This window comes from Euprymna scolopes, chromosome 38, assembly GCF_053919585.1.
Source record: "Euprymna scolopes isolate OS-2025 chromosome 38, ASM5391958v1, whole genome shotgun sequence".
NCBI classification, from domain to species: Eukaryota; Metazoa; Mollusca; class Cephalopoda; order Sepiida; family Sepiolidae; genus Euprymna; species Euprymna scolopes.
Window position 1 is genome coordinate 20,513,233 of NC_136519.1, and position 21,056 is coordinate 20,534,288.

Genomic DNA, 21,056 nt, shown 5'->3' on the forward strand with positions numbered 1-21,056 from the left:
TGATGGACATTATTATTTGCTATTTTGTATAGTTTTTTTTTTTTTTTTTTTTTTGGGTATTATTTTACTTAAAGACCCATCTCACGTTTGAATATAACAAAATATTTTTTTTTTAGATTTCGGTGCTAAAAACAAACTGCAAACTGTTTCCGTTACAAAAAAGTTTTCATGATATAATGAAATTAATTTTTCGAAAAGTGGGTGATTATTTTTCCATGTAAATTTAACTTAAAATGAGCACCCACTTTCTGGCAACCTGAGAGAGGGGCATTTTTTGTATGTTTATTAACTAAAAAGATTTTTAGTTGATTTCTTTTGCATGGTATTAACTCTGTGACTATTTTCCATTTCACAGTCTAGCTTTCGTTTACGCTACGCGCAAATGGCTACACGTGATAATATATAGAATTACAGGGTTTAATATTTGGAAAACTAGTTGTTTTTCATCTAATTTTAATTTTTCGCCAATACTACACTGTGACAAGGCAGTTTGGTACGTGAGTGCACATTCAACAGCCTTCGTTTATGCTCGCGCGTCGCATAAACGAAGGCTAGGCTGTGAAATGGAAAATAGTCCCAGAGTTCAAGGGTTAATGCACCTGCGCATACAAAAATGTCCAGCCGTGATAACATAGAATTACACGGCTTCATATTTGGATAATTACTTGTTTTTTTGTCTAATTTTAAATTTTCGCCAATACTACTACACTGTGACAATGCAGTTTGGGACGCAAGTGCATATTTAACAGCCTTTTTTAAGCTCGCACATAGCGTAAACAAAGGCTGGGCTGTGAAATGGAAAATAGTCTCAGAACTAAAAGTAAATTTGCGACGGAAACGATTACCATATTCGGTAAATGTTACCTTACGCTACAACAGAACCCAGACCTAATTTGGTGTTTTAGGGGTATTCAAGGTCGCTGACAACAAATTTGAAAATCAAACCTGCCGCAAATTTACCGTTTGCATGGTATGAACCCCTAGACCATGGGACTATTTTGCGCCATTTCACCGCCTTCGGTAGTGTTTTTCTTACATGATAACATGTGAACGAACGGGCGTAGTGAAGTGCCTTGACACATCACGTAAGAATCTTTCAAATAAGAAAGTATTAAAAAAATGTGGTTCATTTTTTTATCATCTTACGTAGTTTTTAATTCTTTTTTAATTGATCAAAAAATAAAGGATATTTTTTTAGATTAGGTCCACCTCCACAATTTTCTTTTAAATGACGACTTTTATAAGTTTTCGACTATGCTGAATACGGAAAGCGCATTGAAATTTTGCAGAAATAATTAGTTATCGAGATATAAAAAGTTGTTTTATGCATTGTATTATTAGGCGGCCATCTTTGTTACGCGCGTAGATTTGTTTATGGCGCGCGCACGGGGTTTAAAAAAAAAATGGCCGCCAAAGAATACAATGCATAATTCAACTTTTTATATCTCGATAAATACAGATTTCTGCAAAATTTCAATGCGATTTCCGTATTCAGCATAGTCGAAAACCTTTAAAGTCGTCATTTAAAAGAAAATTGTGGAGGTGGACCTAATCTAAAAATTTACCAAATAAAGTTTTCACGAGCGGTTTGCAATAAGCAAAAAACGTTTTCCGTTCTTTTTTTTTTCCGGGGGTGGGGGGTATTTCATTAACAGGTGCTTCTGCAATTTAATTAATCGTTTTTCCATAAGTAACGTGCCGACATTTAACATTTCAGAAAAATTCTGTTTATGTTGGGGGGGGGGGGGTCGTGGTGCAATATATATCAGCCTATGTCATGGTAACATATATTGAGCGAGTTTATAACAGATGTGGAAAAAAAACTATTTAGAGGGTAAAGTAGATTACCCGGTGATAGCGTAAGCTCCGAGGGGTTGCAAAGGATGCCCTATGCGACCCCCCCCTACTGGGTCGAGTAACAAGTTTTGTAGTACGGCGAGCAGCGAGTAACTAATTTGTGCCAACCGTTCACCAGTAAGTCGTTAACAGAACTGGTGCTAGTCAGAGACACAATTCTTTTATAACAGAAGAATAGTGCCTCCCCCTACTCCTCCAAGTCTATAAGAGACTCGTTCTCTCAACCACTCAGATTAGAATTCCGCCCTCGAGGCCGGCGCCACCAAGTAAGCAATCTCCTTTTTTTATTTTTATTTTCTCACACACTCCCGACAAAAACGAGAAAAAAAAAAACAAAAGGTAGAAGAGAGAAAAGAAAAAGAAAAAGTTACATAAAAATGACAGACCACCAAAATACTTAATCAAAAAACAACTGTTAGTACAATATAGCAGTAGTCGATCAGTCCAGATATCAATCAAGCAGGCAGCAGGCTAGGTCTACCCCGTCGTTTTTTAAGGGGCGCACATTCTGGGCAATACCACTTTTGCCTGTTGGGAGGTTCTGAGTCGATACCGACACATCGGAAATGGTACCAATCGTCGCACGAGTCACACCCGATCATATTCTGATTCTGCTGCGGAGAGCTGCACAGGGGACACAACCAGACCTGCTCTTCAACACTAGGGGGTGAATCCAACGTCTCCCCTCCCTCCGCAACAGGAGGTCCTTCAGGAGTCCTAGAAAGCTCTAAGGGGTACAGATGTTTCAGGGAATGTACTTCCTCCAAGCCCTCCCCTTTTTGTACACGTGCTGCTCTAACGACACCATCATGGCCTGGAATCAGTTCAGTAATAGTTCCTAAGACCCAAAACGGTCTGGGTTTCAAAGGACTCTTAATCAGCACAACATCATCCTTCTGGAGGCGGGTTCTTGTACTGAGTCGGGATCGACCAGGAATCTTCCTTCCCAGCTCTAGCAGGTACTCCTCATACCATAGTTTGTGGAAATCTGTCAGACATTGGTCCCTAAGTTCCAAGGTTTGAATTAGCCTCTCCCTGCTGGGAGGCAACAAGGTTGTTCTATCCTCTCTATCCAGTCGTATCAATAGCCCGGGGCTCTGATTGGGCTTAAGGAACATATTAGGGGTAATTGGAGTAGCATTTTTGTCGGCTGACACCTGGTAAGTAAGAGGCCGGTTATTAACAGACCTCTGAATATCTGATAACACTGTCAGAAGGGTAAAGTAATCCAATCTACCCCTGCCAAGAATCTTAAATAGGCAATTCTTCATGGTCTTGATACATCGCTCCCATGTTCCTCCATACCAAGGAGAGAACAAGGGAATGGTTTTAAGTTTTAACTTACAAGGACCGTATTTTCTTTGATAGTCCGTAAAAAGAGAGAGACGATCGAAAATCTTTCCACTTCCTATAAACGTTTTCGCGTTGTCACTATAAAGGGTTTCGGGAACGCCATATCGGTTAGTAAATCGAACCAGTGCCTGGAAGAAAGAGGGTACGCTCATGTTGGGAACTACTTCAATGTGTATTGCTCTGATATTTAAACAAGTGAACAGGAGCAAGTACATTTTCGTATCTCGTTTCCCGTCACTCACCCAAAGATGGCCAGTAAAATCAATCCCAGTGTGTTGATAGGGGACTCTGAAATCGGTACGGTGCGACGGCAGGGCAGCAGCAGCATTCGGCGTCACTGGCATTGAATTATAACGTTTACATCTGGCACAAACAGCCAGTACCTTATTCACAGCTTGTCGACCCTGCGGGACCCAATAACCGCTTCGCCTCAACTCCGCTAGAGTTGACCCAGTTCCAAGGTGGCAACACCTTTCATGACAATCTAAAATGATGAGTCTGGTAACAGGATGATGTTTCCCTATCAGAATGGGGTTTTTAACTTCATAAGGTAGATCGCTGCCTTAGAGTTGTAGTCCCATTGTCGATTAAATCGGATGGCTAGGAACTTAAACACCAAGGCAGTAACAGTCAGTAAACCAGAGAATGAGGAAAACCTCTGAAAAGGTATGGCCGAAGTGTACTCTTGATCATGGATCAAAGAACAATTTGCTGAACTGCGGGTCATTCGCTGGCATATCTCACTCAAACAGGGCATATCCTGTCCTGGCCATTGAGATATTCCTTCGCATAGCCAGGAAGGGCCTGAACACCAAAATTCCATCTTGGATTGGAACTTTCTCAATGTTAATCCTCTTGTTAACAAATCCGCCGGGTTGAGTGTACTATCAACATATCTGAAGAGAGTCTTCAAGCCATAGCGAGACTCCAACTCCACTTTCATCTGCAAAATGTCTTTAAGTCTATTTTTTGCAAAAACATTTTTGCTAGCCATGTTTTGAGATAAAATCCAGGACAAGACCACCTGTGCATCCGTGGCTATACACAAATTCTCGGGAACAAATCCTTCACAATTGTCCAGGATTGTGGGGAGACACTTGAAGGCGAGGAAAACGGCCATTAGTTCCAACACAGGCAAAGTCTTGTCCTTCATAGGTGCCACCTTAGCTTTCGCAAATAATAAGGATGACCGACCATTTTGTACGATATACACGGCAAACCCATATGCTTCCTTGGATGCGTCGCAAAACAGGTACATATCTCCAGGCAGCCCTGCCATAAGCGCCTTGTGCAAAAAACGGAAATCACTCAACCCTGAAAGGTCCCTGGCTAGCTCTCTCCAATCGCTGGCTGGAGTGGATCATCCCAACCTGCACCATTCTTCCACATGGACCTGATTAGCACTCTACTGCGGATAGTAACCGGGAGACATAGGGACAACGGATCGAAGACCTTAGCTGACTCTGAAAGAACACCTCTCTTAGTTGTCACGTCAGGATTGCACTTTACCGGAGCGACATACAACTCCTCCGAATGTGGGGAGTATCGGTAGCCCAGTACTCTCTCCCACTCCTCTTCATGGATACTTAGAGTACCATCCTCCTTCATCCTATTGCGGAGCGCCTGACTGTTTGAGTTGCATGACTGGATAATAAAGCCCCCTTCCAGCAAACGCTCTCTAACAAGGGAATACAATGTAGTAAGCTCACTCGCGTCTGCCACGGATGCCACAAGGTTATCCACATAAAACCGGTCCTCCATCATTCTGCGGCAAGCATCTTGAGGGTATTTTGCCGCATGCAATTTTAAGATGCACCCCAACACAAATGGGCTGGAAGTAAACCCGAATATCAAGGTGGTATAGCGGAAGCAGTGCAAACAATTTCCTTGTTTAAGAAAAAAGTAAAACCGGTTCCTATCCGCCTCCAGCTTAAGCCGAATCATTAGGAAGGCTCGGCGAATGTCTGCTAGTAGCACATAATTGTTGGCTCTAAAGGCCAGCAACAACTTTAAGATGTCCCCTGTTAAGTTAACGCCAGAATATGCTGCTTCGTTCAGCGATAATCCATCTCCTGTCTTCAAACTACAGTTGAACACTGGTCTTATCCTGGTAGTTGCCGTAGGGTCCGACTTGAAAACTGGTCTATGTGGTATCCACACATATTTGTCGAACTCCTGAGGGGAGACAAAAATCTCTTCAATTATACCGTCCTCCTGTTGCTGACGAAACACTTCCAAATATTCATCATATATTTTTCTTTTAGTCAAGTTTGCTGCTACCCGGTCTAAAACATGCAAGGAAGTTGCATGATTAGAGGGGACTCTGGCTAATCTATCGTGATGCCAGGGGAGCTCCACATAATAGCTTCCATCCCGAAGCTCTACCGTTTCCTCAAATCGCTTCATCTGAACTTTATCGTAATCAGAAAAGTCCTCCTGACTGGGAAGCCCCAGAGATTCCAACGTAAACATTTGTTCTAGTCCTCTTTGTACCATACTGTCAGGAAAGCACTCCGCCATGGGATCCAGGTATGTTGATTGTGTTTCAAGGACAAAACATAAATGTGATGAATCGACCTGGGGGGTATGTTCCATTACCGAATTAAACGAGAGGTGAGTAACCTCAGAGAGGGGCTTATCTTCCAAGAAAAAAGAGTCCACTGCTCAAAACGGGACCAATCCAGGCGGGGTTGCAAAGGCCCATCCATTCAAACACGGGATCAGCTTTAATGAGTCCAGGTGTTCAATCAGGTCTAACCCAATTATTCCCTTGATCGGTATTAAATCCTTTCCGGTCTCAAACTGGCCGGCCAAAGCATATTTTGCATCCTGAAAGACACGCAATAGAGATTCCAGGTTGGCCACTCGAACCGACAAGTCCATACCATCGGCTACCAAGACAGGAGATGTCACAGTCCTTCCAGAACCCAAGTCAACTCCCAGGACTACCTCTGTGAACCCACGCTGACACTCACCTAGAAAGGTAGACAATCTCAGCTGACAATTGACACCAAGGGTTTCGATTGGGCACAAAGTTCTCAGTACATCTGCCGCCAGATATGTCCGCCCGCTACCCGTGTCCAGTAGGCAATTCACTGACACTGTCTTTGGTCCACAAGAGAATGTAACTGAGAGAATGGGTGGCAACGTGCGGGAATACCCGGTTGAAGTTGCATTGTTCACATCCACATGAAAAGAAGGAGTAATAGCATTCCCCCTACCAAACTTTTGAGACGTATTCTGTCTTACTGTTGATGTAAATGCAGTGGAGACACCGCCCTTAATCTGCAATCTCTTTATTGCTTCTCCAGTTAGCCTCAATATGGAGGACAAAGGTGGCACCCGTCTATTTGTTAGCGCTATTATCTCGCCTTTCAGTTCGAGAGGAAATTTCCTAAACAGAATTTTAGCCATCAGTCTGGCTCCGCCAGAATCGTCCACAGAAAAGTCACACGAAAAGGAATTCCCCAGCTCTTCCAACAGCGATGCCGTCCTGGTAACGAAGTCCCCCAGCTCAAAAAGGGCTCCACCTTTCTTTGGTACATAGTCCAGAATATCCTGGAATATTTGGTCAATGATTTCATCCAGGTCCAGATACTCCCGCTTCAGTATAGCCATGGCTTGCTGGTAATTGGTGTCAGTGCAACTCAGGTGATTTACCAGCCTCAAGGCTCTGTCTGAGAGTGAACACTTCAAGAAGTTCAACCTCTCGGCATCATTGGCCATGCCGATCACGCAGTTCTCAAACCTAGTCAAGAAGTTTCTGAAACTCATGCGGTCGGACTCCATTTCCTGTCCGCTAAATGTAGGCCCTGTGATCTGTATACGTGGGGGTTTAACAATGAAGGAAGAACCTCTCCCAGTAGTTGCAGAAGCCCTTGAAAACTCAAAGGCAGATTCCGAGTAAGGGCTGGGCTCTGGCTGTCGGTATGCTTGATCCAAATCGCCCAAGTCTTCATAATAATCCTTTAGTTGAGGCAGCCAAGCACCCTCAATCTCGGCAGGTGTACTCTCATCAAAGGAGCCTAACTCCAGCTGTGTGATACAATGAATTGTCGAATCTCCGTCCTTAAGAATGAGTACGCCGATGGCCTAACTCCATCACGACACATCTTCAGTCGTCCCTGAATCTTCTGAGTCAATGACTCCCTTCTGCGTAGGAGCTGCTCTTTCGTGACGTTCATGACAGTAGTTAACCGACGAAAGAGTAAGCAGCAAAACCTTTGCAAGATGTGGAAAAAAAACTATTTAGAGGGTAAAGTAGATTACCCGGTGATAGCGTAAGCTCCGAGGGGTTGCAAAGGATGCCCTATGCGACCCCCCCCTACTGGGTCGAGTAACAAGTTTTGTAGTACGGCGAGCAGCGAGTAACTAATTTGTGCCAACCGTTCACCAGTAAGTCGTTAACAGAACTGGTGCTAGTCAGAGACACAATTCTTTTATAACAGAAGAATAGTGCCTCCCCCTACTCCTCCAAGTCTATAAGAGACTCGTTCTCTCAACCACTCAGATTAGAATTCCGCCCTCGAGGCCGGCGCCACCAAGTAAGCAATCTCCTTTTTTTTTTTTTTTTTTTTTTCTCACACAGTATTTTGTCTAGTTTTATTTTTAACCCCTTTTCCCCATTGACGCCATTTTTAACTTTCCAATACATGGTAAACACTGTTTTTCGAGCTGAATACACATGTCACATTAAATAAAAACACTAAAAATATATTCAGTTAGGTAGAAAAGTAACTTACCTTGCTTTTGATAACATTTATTTGTTATATATTTGTTTTTTGACAACTTTTTCGAATCTATATGTACAAACCCAAAGTTTTCATACAATTCATTTCAAATTTTAGGCCAAAAGAAATTGTAAATTTTTACAACTTCCCCCAGCGTATTATAAACACTCCACCCTCCCATGTTAAGAACGGCTTTCGAGGTTGAGGCGTGTTTATTCCGAAAACCGTTCTTAACATGGGAAGGTTGGGGGTGTTTATAATACGCGTCGCTGGGGAACGTTACTCTTGGTACTTTGTTGAGATAGTCCACAGATTTTTTTACGTGTCGTTTAAGGCAAAAACAATATTGTATCAAAAAATCACATGAATTCATCGAGTATAACTGCTATTGTTTTTAGCAAAAAAAAAAAAAAAAAAAAAAAAAAAAAAAAGTCGATCGCTATCGAATAGTGGTATTTTTTTTTTTTAGTTTACCGACCCCTAGGCATTCACCGGCCCCCGCCCTTCCATGGAAAAAAATCTAAAAGAGTGTGGTGGAGGGATCATTTCGGCCTTGAAGCCGAAAAATGTTTTGGGGGCCATGTTTTGGCTCTTTTTGTCGTTTTTTTCCTAAATGATGCTCGCCAGAAAAAAAATAGTGATTACGTTGGATACTGCATGTCTTCAAATATGGATAACTGCGTATTTGCACAAAATAATAAATGCGATATTCGTCCTCAGCGTACCCGAAAACCTATAACAGTCGACAAATTAAAAGGTGAATGCCAGGGGTCAGTAAACTAAAAAAATACCGAAATATTGTATGAAATCTAATATATGCGTTCCGAGTTCACCGTCTACTTTTAAGCAAATGCAATTTTACCCAATTTTCTGTAAAAATTACTTTTAACTATAAATAACTTTCTACTCTATGAATTTTTTGGAAAATATCTTCGTTCCGTGACTGGTACAGACATCATACAAAGTTTCCTGTATTTTCTATACTTTTTAATTGCCGCCATAGGTGCCAATTTAAACAAACACCACAATATTAATACGAACAATCAAAATGAAAACAAAACTAAACATTCATTTCAAATGTATATATCATTTAAACAATCATTTATGACATTTATTTGTAATTTAAATACAATCGTGTAAAAAGAAAAAAAAAAAAAAAAAAAAAAGACTTCACTTGAAAACTATTTTAGGATGACACGTGGTTTGAAGCGTAGTTAAATCTTTTTTACTTCAATCACCACTTAATCAAAAAAACAAGTAAAATATCCTCATAAAAATAAAACGCTTGTTCATTGGCGAGAAAAATTTACATCGTGGAAATCAATTCTAATATAAATGGCTAGCATTTACAACAAAATGATAAAAATTATAAATACTTACTGGACTCTTCTCCTTTCGGGTCGGCCATCATGGATTAAGAATGTTAGCACGCAAGAGCGGAAGTAATTGTTGCAGGGGTTTGTGGGTAAACTTCCGGTGAAAGGTTGTTGTCATGGCAACCTAACAACATGGTGGACGCGATAGTCTTGAGATTATTGTGTTCCCGAAACGCGAATTACAATATTATTCCGAGTTAATTAATATTTGTTTTTATATTATCTTTAAAATTTATATTTTTACATATAAAGAAAGAATGAAATTTCAAGAATCAAAATAATTTGATTAGATTTTCTTCTCTATGAAACTACTTGATATATTTTTTTACTTTGATATGAAGAAGGTATGTATCGAAAATATTCAATTACTGACAGTTTGTGACTCATGCTAAAACCAACTTTTCGTCGGTATCTTTTAACTGTTTACTTAAACGGCCAGACGATGCTGAATGAAAACTATGAACCGATGATATTTAACGAAAAGAACAATAAAAGCACGTTTAAAGCTAGAAAAATGTCACCGTATATAAATTTTTATGAAAAAATATTTATTTTGCCAATGTTGACCCTTTCCTGACACAAAACAAAAATGGCGTTGAAATAAAGTTGTCTTGAAAAATGGAAACTGATTGAAAGTAAATTAAATACGAAACGAGCACACTACGCGATAAAATGACATTTTTAAAAATATTTATCTTTAACTTTTATTTATATTTTTTCAAAAATGAAATGTTTTATTTATTTTAAAGGTACAAAAATTATTTTTAAAAAGATAAACAATAATATTTTTGCATTTTATTGAATACTGTGCTGGTTTCGTTTTTCATTTTTCTTTATTTTTTTACTTTTATTCAGTTTCTGTTTTTACATAAAACTCTTCTGACTGAATATATATTGGAGAATGCAGAAAATCGTTTTTTTTTTTTTTGTTTGTTTGTTTATTCGAATATAAAACTGCAATAATTAATTTTGACGATCCAGAATAATAGGCGACTCAAAGTCTGCTGGAAGCCGTGTGAGATATAAACTTCGCATTGATATAAAAATATTCGCTTACTAAACCAAACTTTCTATTTTAAAACTAAGTAAGCTTTTGGGCTTCGGTTTACTTTGGCCTCCCTGTTGTTCTGCAAGGCTGTGGACACGGCAGTGTATGCGAAAAAATCGCCCCCAACAATGTTTTAAGTCAAAAGTCAATGTAATTGGGGGAAAAAAATGGCGGACGTTGGGAATCTGAGCCTTACCTTATAAATGTAAGCGAGAAAAAAAAAACGTTTTTTTATTAAAATTTTGGCGGACGTTGGGAATCTAAGCCTTAAACCTTACCTTATAAATTCCACAATTTTCACTTTTTTAACTTTTTTCTTGTTAATATCATCCAACAGAGACTTATGTATCAGATAATTAAAAAAAAAAATACTTTTTAAGATCATTTTTTATGACTTTTCACGGCTTGTTCAGTTTTCTTTAATAGTAAATTAAACACGAACTTAAGGTCCATTTTTTTACTCTAAAATAACCGGACGTAACTCAGCGTTCACTCGAACGTGTTTCTTTTATTAAATTGTTAGTGAACGCTGAGTTGCGTCCGGTTATTTTAGAGTAAAAACAAAATAAAAAAATGATTTTAAAAAGTATTTTTTTAATTATCTTATACATATACTATTGGATGATATTAACAAGAAAAAAGTTTTTAAAAAAAGTGAATATTGTGGAATTTATAAAAGTTAAGGCTTAAGGCTCAGATTCCCAACGTCCGCCAAAATTTTAATAAAAAAACGAGTTTTTTTGTTGTTTTTTTGTTTTTTTTTCGCTTACATTACAAACGTTATTTGAACTTCTTAAACTTTTACATACTTAAAAATAGTCATTATAGATCGTTTATAATATAATTTTTTTTAATTTATTGAACAAAAACATGTTTTTTTGTTTGTTTGTTTTTTTTGTTTTTTTACATTTCTCATGTATTTAATCAGGCATTATAAAAAAAACGTATCCAATACATGAGTGCTAAAGTGATAGGGGTGTCAAAAATTCTCCCCCAAATTCTGATACACCTAACACGAAACTGCGAATAAAATATATATAAAAAAAAAACTCATAATTTCTCTTTTAAAAGTGGGTTATTTATTTTCTTTATGGAATATACTTCCAAAATAAACTATTTAAGTTGTTTAAAAAATAACAGAAATATTATTTTTTATTTAAAAAAAAAAAAAACAGTGTTTACAAAGTTCCTGCGTGCGTTCAGGCAGCCATTTTTTTACGTAATGAAATTAATTGAATTTTACAAGTTAATTATTTTTCAATTTTTAAACTTTAAAAATCTATCAAAATTTTTCTATTCGTTCAATTTTTACAATATTTTCAGGGTCAATGTGAAATGTTATGCTCTTTCCAATAAACTGAATATAGTATTTTAGACAAACGTTTTTTTTTAAATGCCCCCCATTTTGAAATGTCTATTTAAATTTAAATAATTAATTTATGTACCAAAGTTTTATATATCACAAATCGAAGATAAAAGATCAATAAATAAAATATTCAAATTTAAAACAAAAAAAGGATAGTTATTTGCAAATTTACCTGTAAAGTCCAAAGTATAAATCCGTTTGTTTTGTTTTTTCGAAAACTACGTTGATTTTTTTTTTTTTTTTAATGAAAGCTCATGTTACGCTTATATCGTCAAGTAAATACTGGACGCTGACGGCAATTTTTTCTATTTCATCCAATGTTTTCTTTTTTTTCTTTTTTCTTTTTTTTCGGGGGGGGGGGGTTTAAATCCAGTCGATAAAGTAGAAATAAGATATAATAATCAAAAACTCGTGTATTTCATTAAGAGAATTTTTTAAAAAATCGGTCAACTGGATTTTTTGTTTAACGGAGAAAACTTATAAGTGAATGTGTGCTTTTTTTTTAACTACGGAGGACCAAAAATACTTATTTTGGTTAACAGCACGCAATAAAGGACATTAATTATGTCCCTTTGACGAATCCATATTTGATAAATGCCAAATTAGCAGGAGGAACTCTTTAAGCTTGGCACAAAACGTGTTACGAACATGCGATTTTCTATGACCCTTGCTTTAAAAAAATTTTATTTAAAAAATACATGGAATTTAAAATATAAATATGGATAAATTCTTAACAATGAAGAATGGAACTACCCATTTAATAGTATTTTTTATAGGTAAGTGATTTTTTGGCATATATTTATCGAAGCAAGTCAAAATATGTTGATTTTCTTTAAATCTTTTTTAAAGAAAACCGATTTAAAAAAACAAATATTGCATAATTTGCTATTAAACCTGTTTTTTTTTTTTTTAAATTTGGTCTTTGCTCCTTTAATTGAAAAAAAAATTAGGGTTTGAATTACATTTTTCAAGTAGTTATAAGTTTCGAAAGATAGTAAGTTGAATTATTAAAGTTCTTATCACGCATTTTTAATGGCCGCTTCTGATACACCTACTAATGCACTTATTGATCCGCGCTATGTTTTAAATCGTATTTCTAAGTTTAATTAAAGTTTTATATGTTTTTTTATTCAATTGTAAGGTTAAAGTACAGAATAGGTACAAAGCATCCTCCCCTCCCCATGTTAAGAATGGCTTTTTAAATAACGTTATTATTTCAGCACGGATCAATAAGTGCATGAGTCCCATCGACGAAATGTTGCATCCCTCTGCTTGTTCAGCAGGTATTTTAATGGTGAATGCTCTTGTGGACTGTGGGCACTTGTGCCCCCACAACGTGGACACCCTCGACGGGCCCGACGGGCAGCTGAATCCCATCCCCACACAGTAGAGATCCCTAGATGTGGAGGATCTTTCTACTCCAGTAGTTTCTTCCCCAGAACCGCTGAGCTCTGGAATTCCATTCCAGGTCCCTGCTTCCCCAGCTATGCTGGCATGCAGAAGTTCAGGTGTAATGTGAACCGACATCTTGCTGCCCAAATCCCGACATGGTGCCCCAGTAGTTGTTGCCCCTGATAGTAGCCCTCCTAAAGTGGCAATGTGCCTTGTTTGGGGTGAAAATGTAATAAAAAAAAATTTAAAAAGTACCTAAATTTTAAAATTTTATTTTTCATGTATGTAAAAGTTTGTTAAAAAGTTCAAATAAAGTTTGTAATGTAAGTGAAAATAAACGGTACTCATGCCCTTATTGATCCGTGCTGAAATAATAACGTTATTATTTAAAAAGCCATTCTTAACATGGGGAGGGGAGGGTGTTTTGTACCTATTCTGTACTTTAACCTTACAATTGAATTAAAAAAACATATCATAAAACTTTAATTAAACTTGGAAATACGATTTAAAAAATAGCGCGGATCAGTAAGTGCATATTAGCACCAAAAAAAAAAAAAAACATCTCATCTTTTTTATTAAAAATAAAACTAACATTGACGTTTGACCTAAAACACTGTCAGGGACGAATTTTTTGCATACACCGCTATGTTGACAGTCTCGCAGAATAACAGGCCAAAGTAAACCAAAGCTTTTGGTACTTATGTGCTGATTTTTATCTTGGTAGAAGTTGAATGCTGTGCAGTTCTAGGAGGTTCACCCTCCCAGGACTTGCCTTCTCTCTTGAGGCGCATTTACCGGGAAATGCCAACAGGGCTACCCAGGCAAGTTTTTCAGGTCAGAGTGTCCGTCCTCTGGGGCGCTGACTTCTCAATCTCACTTTCCAATCCTGGTGTCTTGTTGTGGGAGAGAACTTAACAACTTCAATAACATTATTATTCAGAAAGCCATTCTTATCATGAGGAGGGGAGGGTGTTTTGTAATTATTCTGTACTTTCATCTAACAATTTAAAGTGAACCTGAATGAACTTTTCCCCTTCGAACCTGAATGAGCTCCCCCCCCCTGCCGCTGTAAAATTAATTCCTTTTCGCGTTTTTCTATTTTTTTCTGCGGATTCTCGTCGATAATAGACTTAACGGTAAATATGACTACCGGAATACCCTGGCAAAATCACCAGTAAAAAAATCATCCGCATCCACCAAACTTAAAGACTGGACTGGAGACTTGAAAATGAAATGAAATGAAAATTATTTTTATTTTATCTAGAAGTGTAAGCCATGTTTAGTTTCAGAACAGTTTCCGATGGTTCGTTGTTCTAAACAAGTTTTGAGAGGTGACTGGTTTGCAGTAGACAGAACAGTTTCCGATGGTTCGTTGTTACACACAAGTCCTGAGAGGTGACTGGCTTGCAGTAGACAGTTCCACAGAGCAAAATATTCTTACCGTGTTGAGACTGAAAAAGCATGCGAAATTGCTACAGAAAAGGTTTAATATTTATGGAGCAACTCTGGGTGGTAGCAGAACGTGAATTAATTTGATTCGTCAATTCCTAGCAGCATCGTTTATAAATAGAATCGCCCGACTGTGTGGGATCATACCCCATTATATGTTGTTATGATGGGATGTGTCTCCTAGCGGCTTTGGCTGCAGGGAGACAGGGTAGTACAAGTCAAGGATTCGTCACTTTACACTCAGCCTAACAGGTGAGGGGCCGGGAACCGGACCAGCACCTGTTGGACTGAGGTACGCCACCTGGGTAATACCTAGGAGGTCCACCCTCCCAGGCCTTGCCACCGGGCTTTCCGGTGGGGCAAGTTTATTGCTTGCTGCCTGAGGCGCCCCGACCGGGGAATGCCGACGGGGTTACTCAGGCAATTTTTTAAATTGCAGGAGTGCCCCTCCTTTAGGGGAGCCTGTGCCACATATTGCTGATGTGGGCAGCAATTAAATATATACCTCAAAATATATCCAAAATATTGCAACATATTATTATTTTGTTTGTTTATTTTACTTCAGGTACGCATTCACCAGAAAAGAACGAATGACTATTCCGTTATCCTTCTTATTAAAATAAAATTGTTAATTCTTTTATTTTTTCATGCATATCTATTTTACCCTGTTATTATTTTAGTACGAATGAATTTTGTTATCTTTCTTACTAAAATGAAATAAAATTGTTAATTCCTTTGTTTTTTTCCCATGCGTACTTGTATAAAATTCACTGAAAATTAAAACGAAATAAAAAAAGAAGTAACACAGCACTAAAACATTAAATCAAATGACACAACATATGAAATTGATGTGAAATATTTATATGTAGAATGGAGCATGCTGCACTTATTTTTGTTATTTTTGTTCGGGTATGCTTTTACCAGAAAAAAAGGTATTTCCCTGTTATTATTTTAGTAAGAACGAATAACTATTTTGATCAATGTGCACTGATTGTCCAACCTGCAAAGGGTGTTTATTCTGAAAGCCGTTCTTAACATGGGGAGGTTGAAAAATAAGAAATTGCCTTGTGGAATAAACACTCCCAACCTCCTACATTGACCGAAATAGTCATTCGTTCTTACTAAAATAATAACAGGGAAATTCTTCATTTCATTTCGGAATAAACATCCCATCCCCCTACCTCGAAAGCCGTTCTTAACATGGGGAGGTTGAAGGTGTTTATTCTATGCTAAGGCATGTAGTAATTAGTTCTTTCCGGAAGTCATCATTATCTAGTTTAATTTTTTTTATTTATTTCATTCTTCAATCATAGTTTAAAATACTGATTTCTCCCTCTGATTCTGACAACAGGTGCCCGAAAAAAAAATGGCGTCTTCATTTTTGGCGATAAACTGTAATAGTACCAAAAGTAATTTTTACAGAAAATTGGGTAGAATTGCATTTTTAAAAAAAATTTTTTTTTAGATGCTATAAAGTAGACGGTGAAGAGTTCATGCACAGAGGACATAACTTGGAACGCATATCTTAGATTACATTCAATATTTGTAATTTATAATGATAATCAAGCTGTCTGGGGGGAGAAAGAAAGAATCAAGATGGCGGCACCCACAACTTTTACAACTAAACGGTCTTGCAAAATGATGCAAAATCTTGCAGCTTGTGTGAAAAATCTTGCCGCTCGACTGCATAAAAAGAGACCACAAGGAGAACGCGGACAGACGGTTGTACAAGAGTCCTTGGAGACTGTTGGTGCATGTTACTGAGTTACTTTGCTGACTTGCTTTTTTTATTACGTTTTTTTTTTCTTCCTCTTTTTGTGTTACAGGAGCAAATATGGCTTTACAGAATGCTCAAATCTCAAAATTCTTTAAGTAAATAATTTTTACAGTTCTGAATTTTTTAAATGAAAACTGATTATTTGGATTATTTGGATTATTTGATTATTTGGATTATTTGGATTATTTGAATTATTTGAATTATTTGGATTATTTGAATTATTTGTATTGGATTATTTGAATTATTTGGATTATTTGGATTAATCAGACTATTATTTGGATTATTTTAATTATTTGGATTATTTGAATTGGATTATTTGAATTATTTGGATTATTTGGATTATTTGAATTGGATTATTTGGATTATTTGGATTATTTGAATTATTTGGATTATTTGGATTGTATTATTTGAATTATTTGGATTTTTTGGATTAATCAGACTATTATTTGGATTATTTGAATTATTTGGATTATTTGAATTATTTGGATTATTTGTATTGGATTATTTGAATTATTTGGATTATTTGTATTATTTGTATTATTTGTATTGGATTATTTGGATTATTTGAATTATTTGGATTATTTGTATTGGATTATTTGAATTATTTGGATTATTTGGATTAATCAGACTATTATTTGGACTATTTGAATTATTTGGATTATTTGAATTATTTGAATTATTTGGATTATTTGTATTGGATTATTTGGATTAATCAGACTATTATTTGGATTATTTGGATTATTTGTATTGGATTATTTGAATTATTTGGATTATTTGGATTAATCAGACTATTATTTGGATTATTTGGACTATTTGAATTATTTGGATTATTTGAATTATTTGGATTATTTGGATTAATCAGACTATTATTTGGATTATTTGAATTATTTGGATTATTTGGATTAATCAGACTATTATTTGGATTATTTGAATTATTTGGATTATTTGAATTATTTGGATTATTTGTATTGGATTTTTTGAATTATTTGGATTATTTGAATTATTTGGATTATTTGTATTGGATTATTTGAATTATTTGGATTATTTGGATTAATCAGACTATTATTTGGATTATTTGAATTATTTGGATTATTTGTATTGGATTTTTTTTAATTATTTGGATTATTTGGATTAATCAGACTATTATTTGGATTATTTGTATTGGATTATTTGAATTATTTGGATTATTTGGATTAATCAGACTATTATTTGGACTATTTGAATTATTTTTATTATTTGAATTATTTGGATTATTTGGATTAATCAGACTATTATTTGGATTATTTTGATTAATCAGACTATTATTTGGATTAATCAGACTATTATTTGGATTATTTGAATTATTTGGATTATTTGAATTATTTGGATTATTTGGATTATTTGTATTGGATTTTTTGTAATTATTTGGATTATTTGAATTATTTGGATTATTTGGATTACTTGTATTGGATTATTTGAATTATTTGGATTATTTGGATTAATCAGACTATTATTTGGATTATTTGAATTAATTGGATTATTTGAATTATTTGGATTATTTGTATTGGATTTTTTTAATTATTTGGATTATTTTAATTATTTGGATTATTTGTATTGGATTATTTGGATTAATCAGACTATTATTTGGATTATTTGAATTATTTGGATTATTTGTATTGGATTTTTTTAATTATTTGGATTATTTGGATTAATCAGACTATTATTTGGATTATTTGAATTATTTGGATTATTTGAATTATTTGGATTATTTGTATTGATTTTTTTTAATTATTTGGATTATTTGAATTATTTGGATTATTTGTATTGGATTATTTGAATTATTTGGATTATTTGGATTAATCAGACTATTATTTGGATTATTTGAATTATTTGGATTATTTGTATTGGATTTTTTTAATTATTTGGATTATTTGGATTAATCAGACTATTATTTGGATTATTTGAATTAATCAGACTATTATTTGGATTATTTGAATTATTTGGATTATTTGAATTATTTGGATTATTTGTATTTGATTATTTGAATTATTTGGATTATTTGTATTGGATTATTTGAATTATTTGGATTAATCAGACTATTATTTGGATTATTTGGATTATTTGAATTTTTTTGATTAATCAGACTATTATTTGGATTATTTGAATTATTTGGATTATTTGAATTATTTGGATTATTTGAATTATTTGGATTATTTGGATTAATCAGACTATTTTTCTCATCTTGAGTATTATTTGCACAACGTATCGGTCGATGTAAGTTCCAACCGTCTTCAGGTGCATAAGTCGCCATGTTTGATATTGGGAAAGAGTTAACCTTATACTTTTGAGATTTTTTATTTAGGTTCTAGTTGAAAGTAAAAAATTAAAATATACATATATATTAAAATTATAGTTGAAAGTAAAAAATTAAAATATATATATATATAAAAATTATAGTTGAAAGTAAAAAATTAAAGTATATATATATATTAAAATAATAGTTGAAAGTAAAAAATTAAAATATATATATATATATTAAAATTATAGTTGAAAGTAAAAAATTAAAATATATATATATTAAAATTATAGTTGAAAGTAAAAAATTAAAATATATATATATATATTAAAATTATAGTTGAAAGTAAAAAATTAAAATATATATATATATTAAAATTATAGTTGAAAGTAAAAAATTAAAATATATATATATATATATTAAAATTATAGTTGAAAGTAAAAAATTAAAATATATATATATATATTAAAATTATAGTTGAAGGTAAAAAATTAAAATATATATATATATATTAAAATTATAGTTGAAAGTAAAAAATTAAAATATATATATATATATATTAAAATTATAGTTGAAAGTAAAAAATTAAAATATATATATATATATTAAAATTATAGTTGAAAATAAAAAATTAAAATATATATATATATATATATATTAAAATTATAGTTGAAAATAAAAAATTAAAATATATATATATATATATATTAAAATTATAGTTGAAAGTAAAAAATTAATATATATATATATATATTAAAATTATAGTTGAAAGTAAAAAATTAAAATATATATATATATTAAAATTATAGTTGAAAGTAAAAAATTAAAATATATATATATATTAAAATTATACTTGAAAGTAAAAAATTAAAATATATATATATATATATTAAAATTATAGTTGAAAGTAAAAAATTAAAATATATATATATATATATTAAAATTATAGTTGAAAGTAAAAAATAAAAGTATATATATATTAAAATAATAGTTGAAAGTAAAAAATTAAAATATATATATATATATATATTAAAATTATAGTTGAAAGTAAAAAATTAAAATATATATATATATTAAAATTATAGTTGAAAGTAAAAAATTAAAATATATATATATATTAAAATTATAGTTGAAAGTAAAAAATTAAAATATATATATATATTAAAATTATAGTTGAAAGTAAAAAATTAAAATATATATATATATTAAAATTATAGTTGAAAGTAAAAAATTAAAATATATATATATATTAAAATTATAGTTGAAAGTAAAAAAATAAAATATATATATATATATTAAAATTATAGTTGAAAGTAAAAAAATAAAATATATATATATATTAAAATTATAGTTGAAAGTAAAAAATTAAAAAATATATATATATATATATATATATATATATATATATATATTAAAATTATAGTTGAAAGTAAAAAATTAAAATATATATATATATTAAAATTATAGTTGAAAGTAAAAAATTAAAATATATATATATATTAAAATTATAGTTGAAAGTAAAAAATTAAAATATATATATATATATTAAAATTATAGTTGAAAGTAAAAAATTAAAATATATATATATATTAAAATTATAGTTGAAAGTAAAAAATTAAAATATATATATATATTAAAATTATAGTTGAAAGTAAAAAATTAAAATATATATATATATATTAAAATCATAGTTGAAAGTAAAAAATTAAAATATATATATATATTAAAATTGTAGTTGAAAGTAAAAAATTAATATATATATATATATATTAAAATTATAGTTGAAAGTAAAAAATTAAAATATATATATATATTAAAATTATAGTTGAAAGTAAAAAATTAAAATATATATATATATTAAAATTATAGTTGAAAGTAAAAAATTAAAAAATATATATATATATTAAAATTATAGTTGAAAGTAAAAAATTAAAATATATATATATATTAAAATTATAGTTGAAAGTAAAAAATTAAAATATATATATATATATATTAAAATTATAGTTGAAAGTAAAACATTAAAATATATATATATATATATTAAAATTATAGTTGAAAGTAAAAAATTAAAATATATATATATATATTAAAATTATAGTTGAAAGTAAAAAATTAAAATATATATATATATATTAAAATTATAGTTGAAAGTAAAAAATTAAAATATATATATATATTAAAATTATAGTTGAAAGTAAAAAATTAAAATATATATATATATTAAAATTATAGTTGAAAGTAAAAAATGTAAATATATATATATTAAAATTATAGTTGAAAGTAAAAAATTAAAATATATATATATATAAAATTATAGTTGAAAGTAAAAAATTAAAATATATATATATATATATTAAAATTATAGTTGAAAGTAAAAAATTAAAGTATATATATATATTAAAATTATAGTCGAAAGTAAAAATTTAAAGT

General features: G+C 32.4%; 2 protein-coding genes across 3 annotated transcripts in view; one reads left to right on the plus strand and one right to left on the minus strand.

The window, feature by feature from the left end:
• The window catches only part of LOC145263085 (uncharacterized), a 47,909-nt gene extending 38,530 nt beyond the window's left edge, over positions 1-9,379 (minus strand). Inside the window, exon 1 of the mRNA XM_080119963.1 lies at positions 9,321-9,379. Coding sequence (XP_079976089.1) covers positions 9,321-9,351 — 31 coding nt within the window. The 5' untranslated portion in view covers positions 9,352-9,379. The remainder of the gene's footprint in view (positions 1-9,320) is intronic.
• A 90-nt stretch (positions 9,380-9,469) lies between these two features.
• Positions 9,470-21,056, plus strand: part of LOC145263086 (uncharacterized) — a 69,674-nt gene continuing 58,087 nt past the window's right edge. The window contains exon 1 of one of the 2 annotated variants that reach the window (XM_080119964.1): positions 9,470-9,660. In XM_080119964.1, the coding sequence (XP_079976090.1) occupies positions 9,619-9,660 (42 nt within the window). In that variant the 5' untranslated portion in view covers positions 9,470-9,618. Of the gene's footprint in view, positions 9,661-9,717; positions 9,839-21,056 lie in introns of those variants that run through there. The other variant, XM_080119965.1, reaches the window with a different exon arrangement.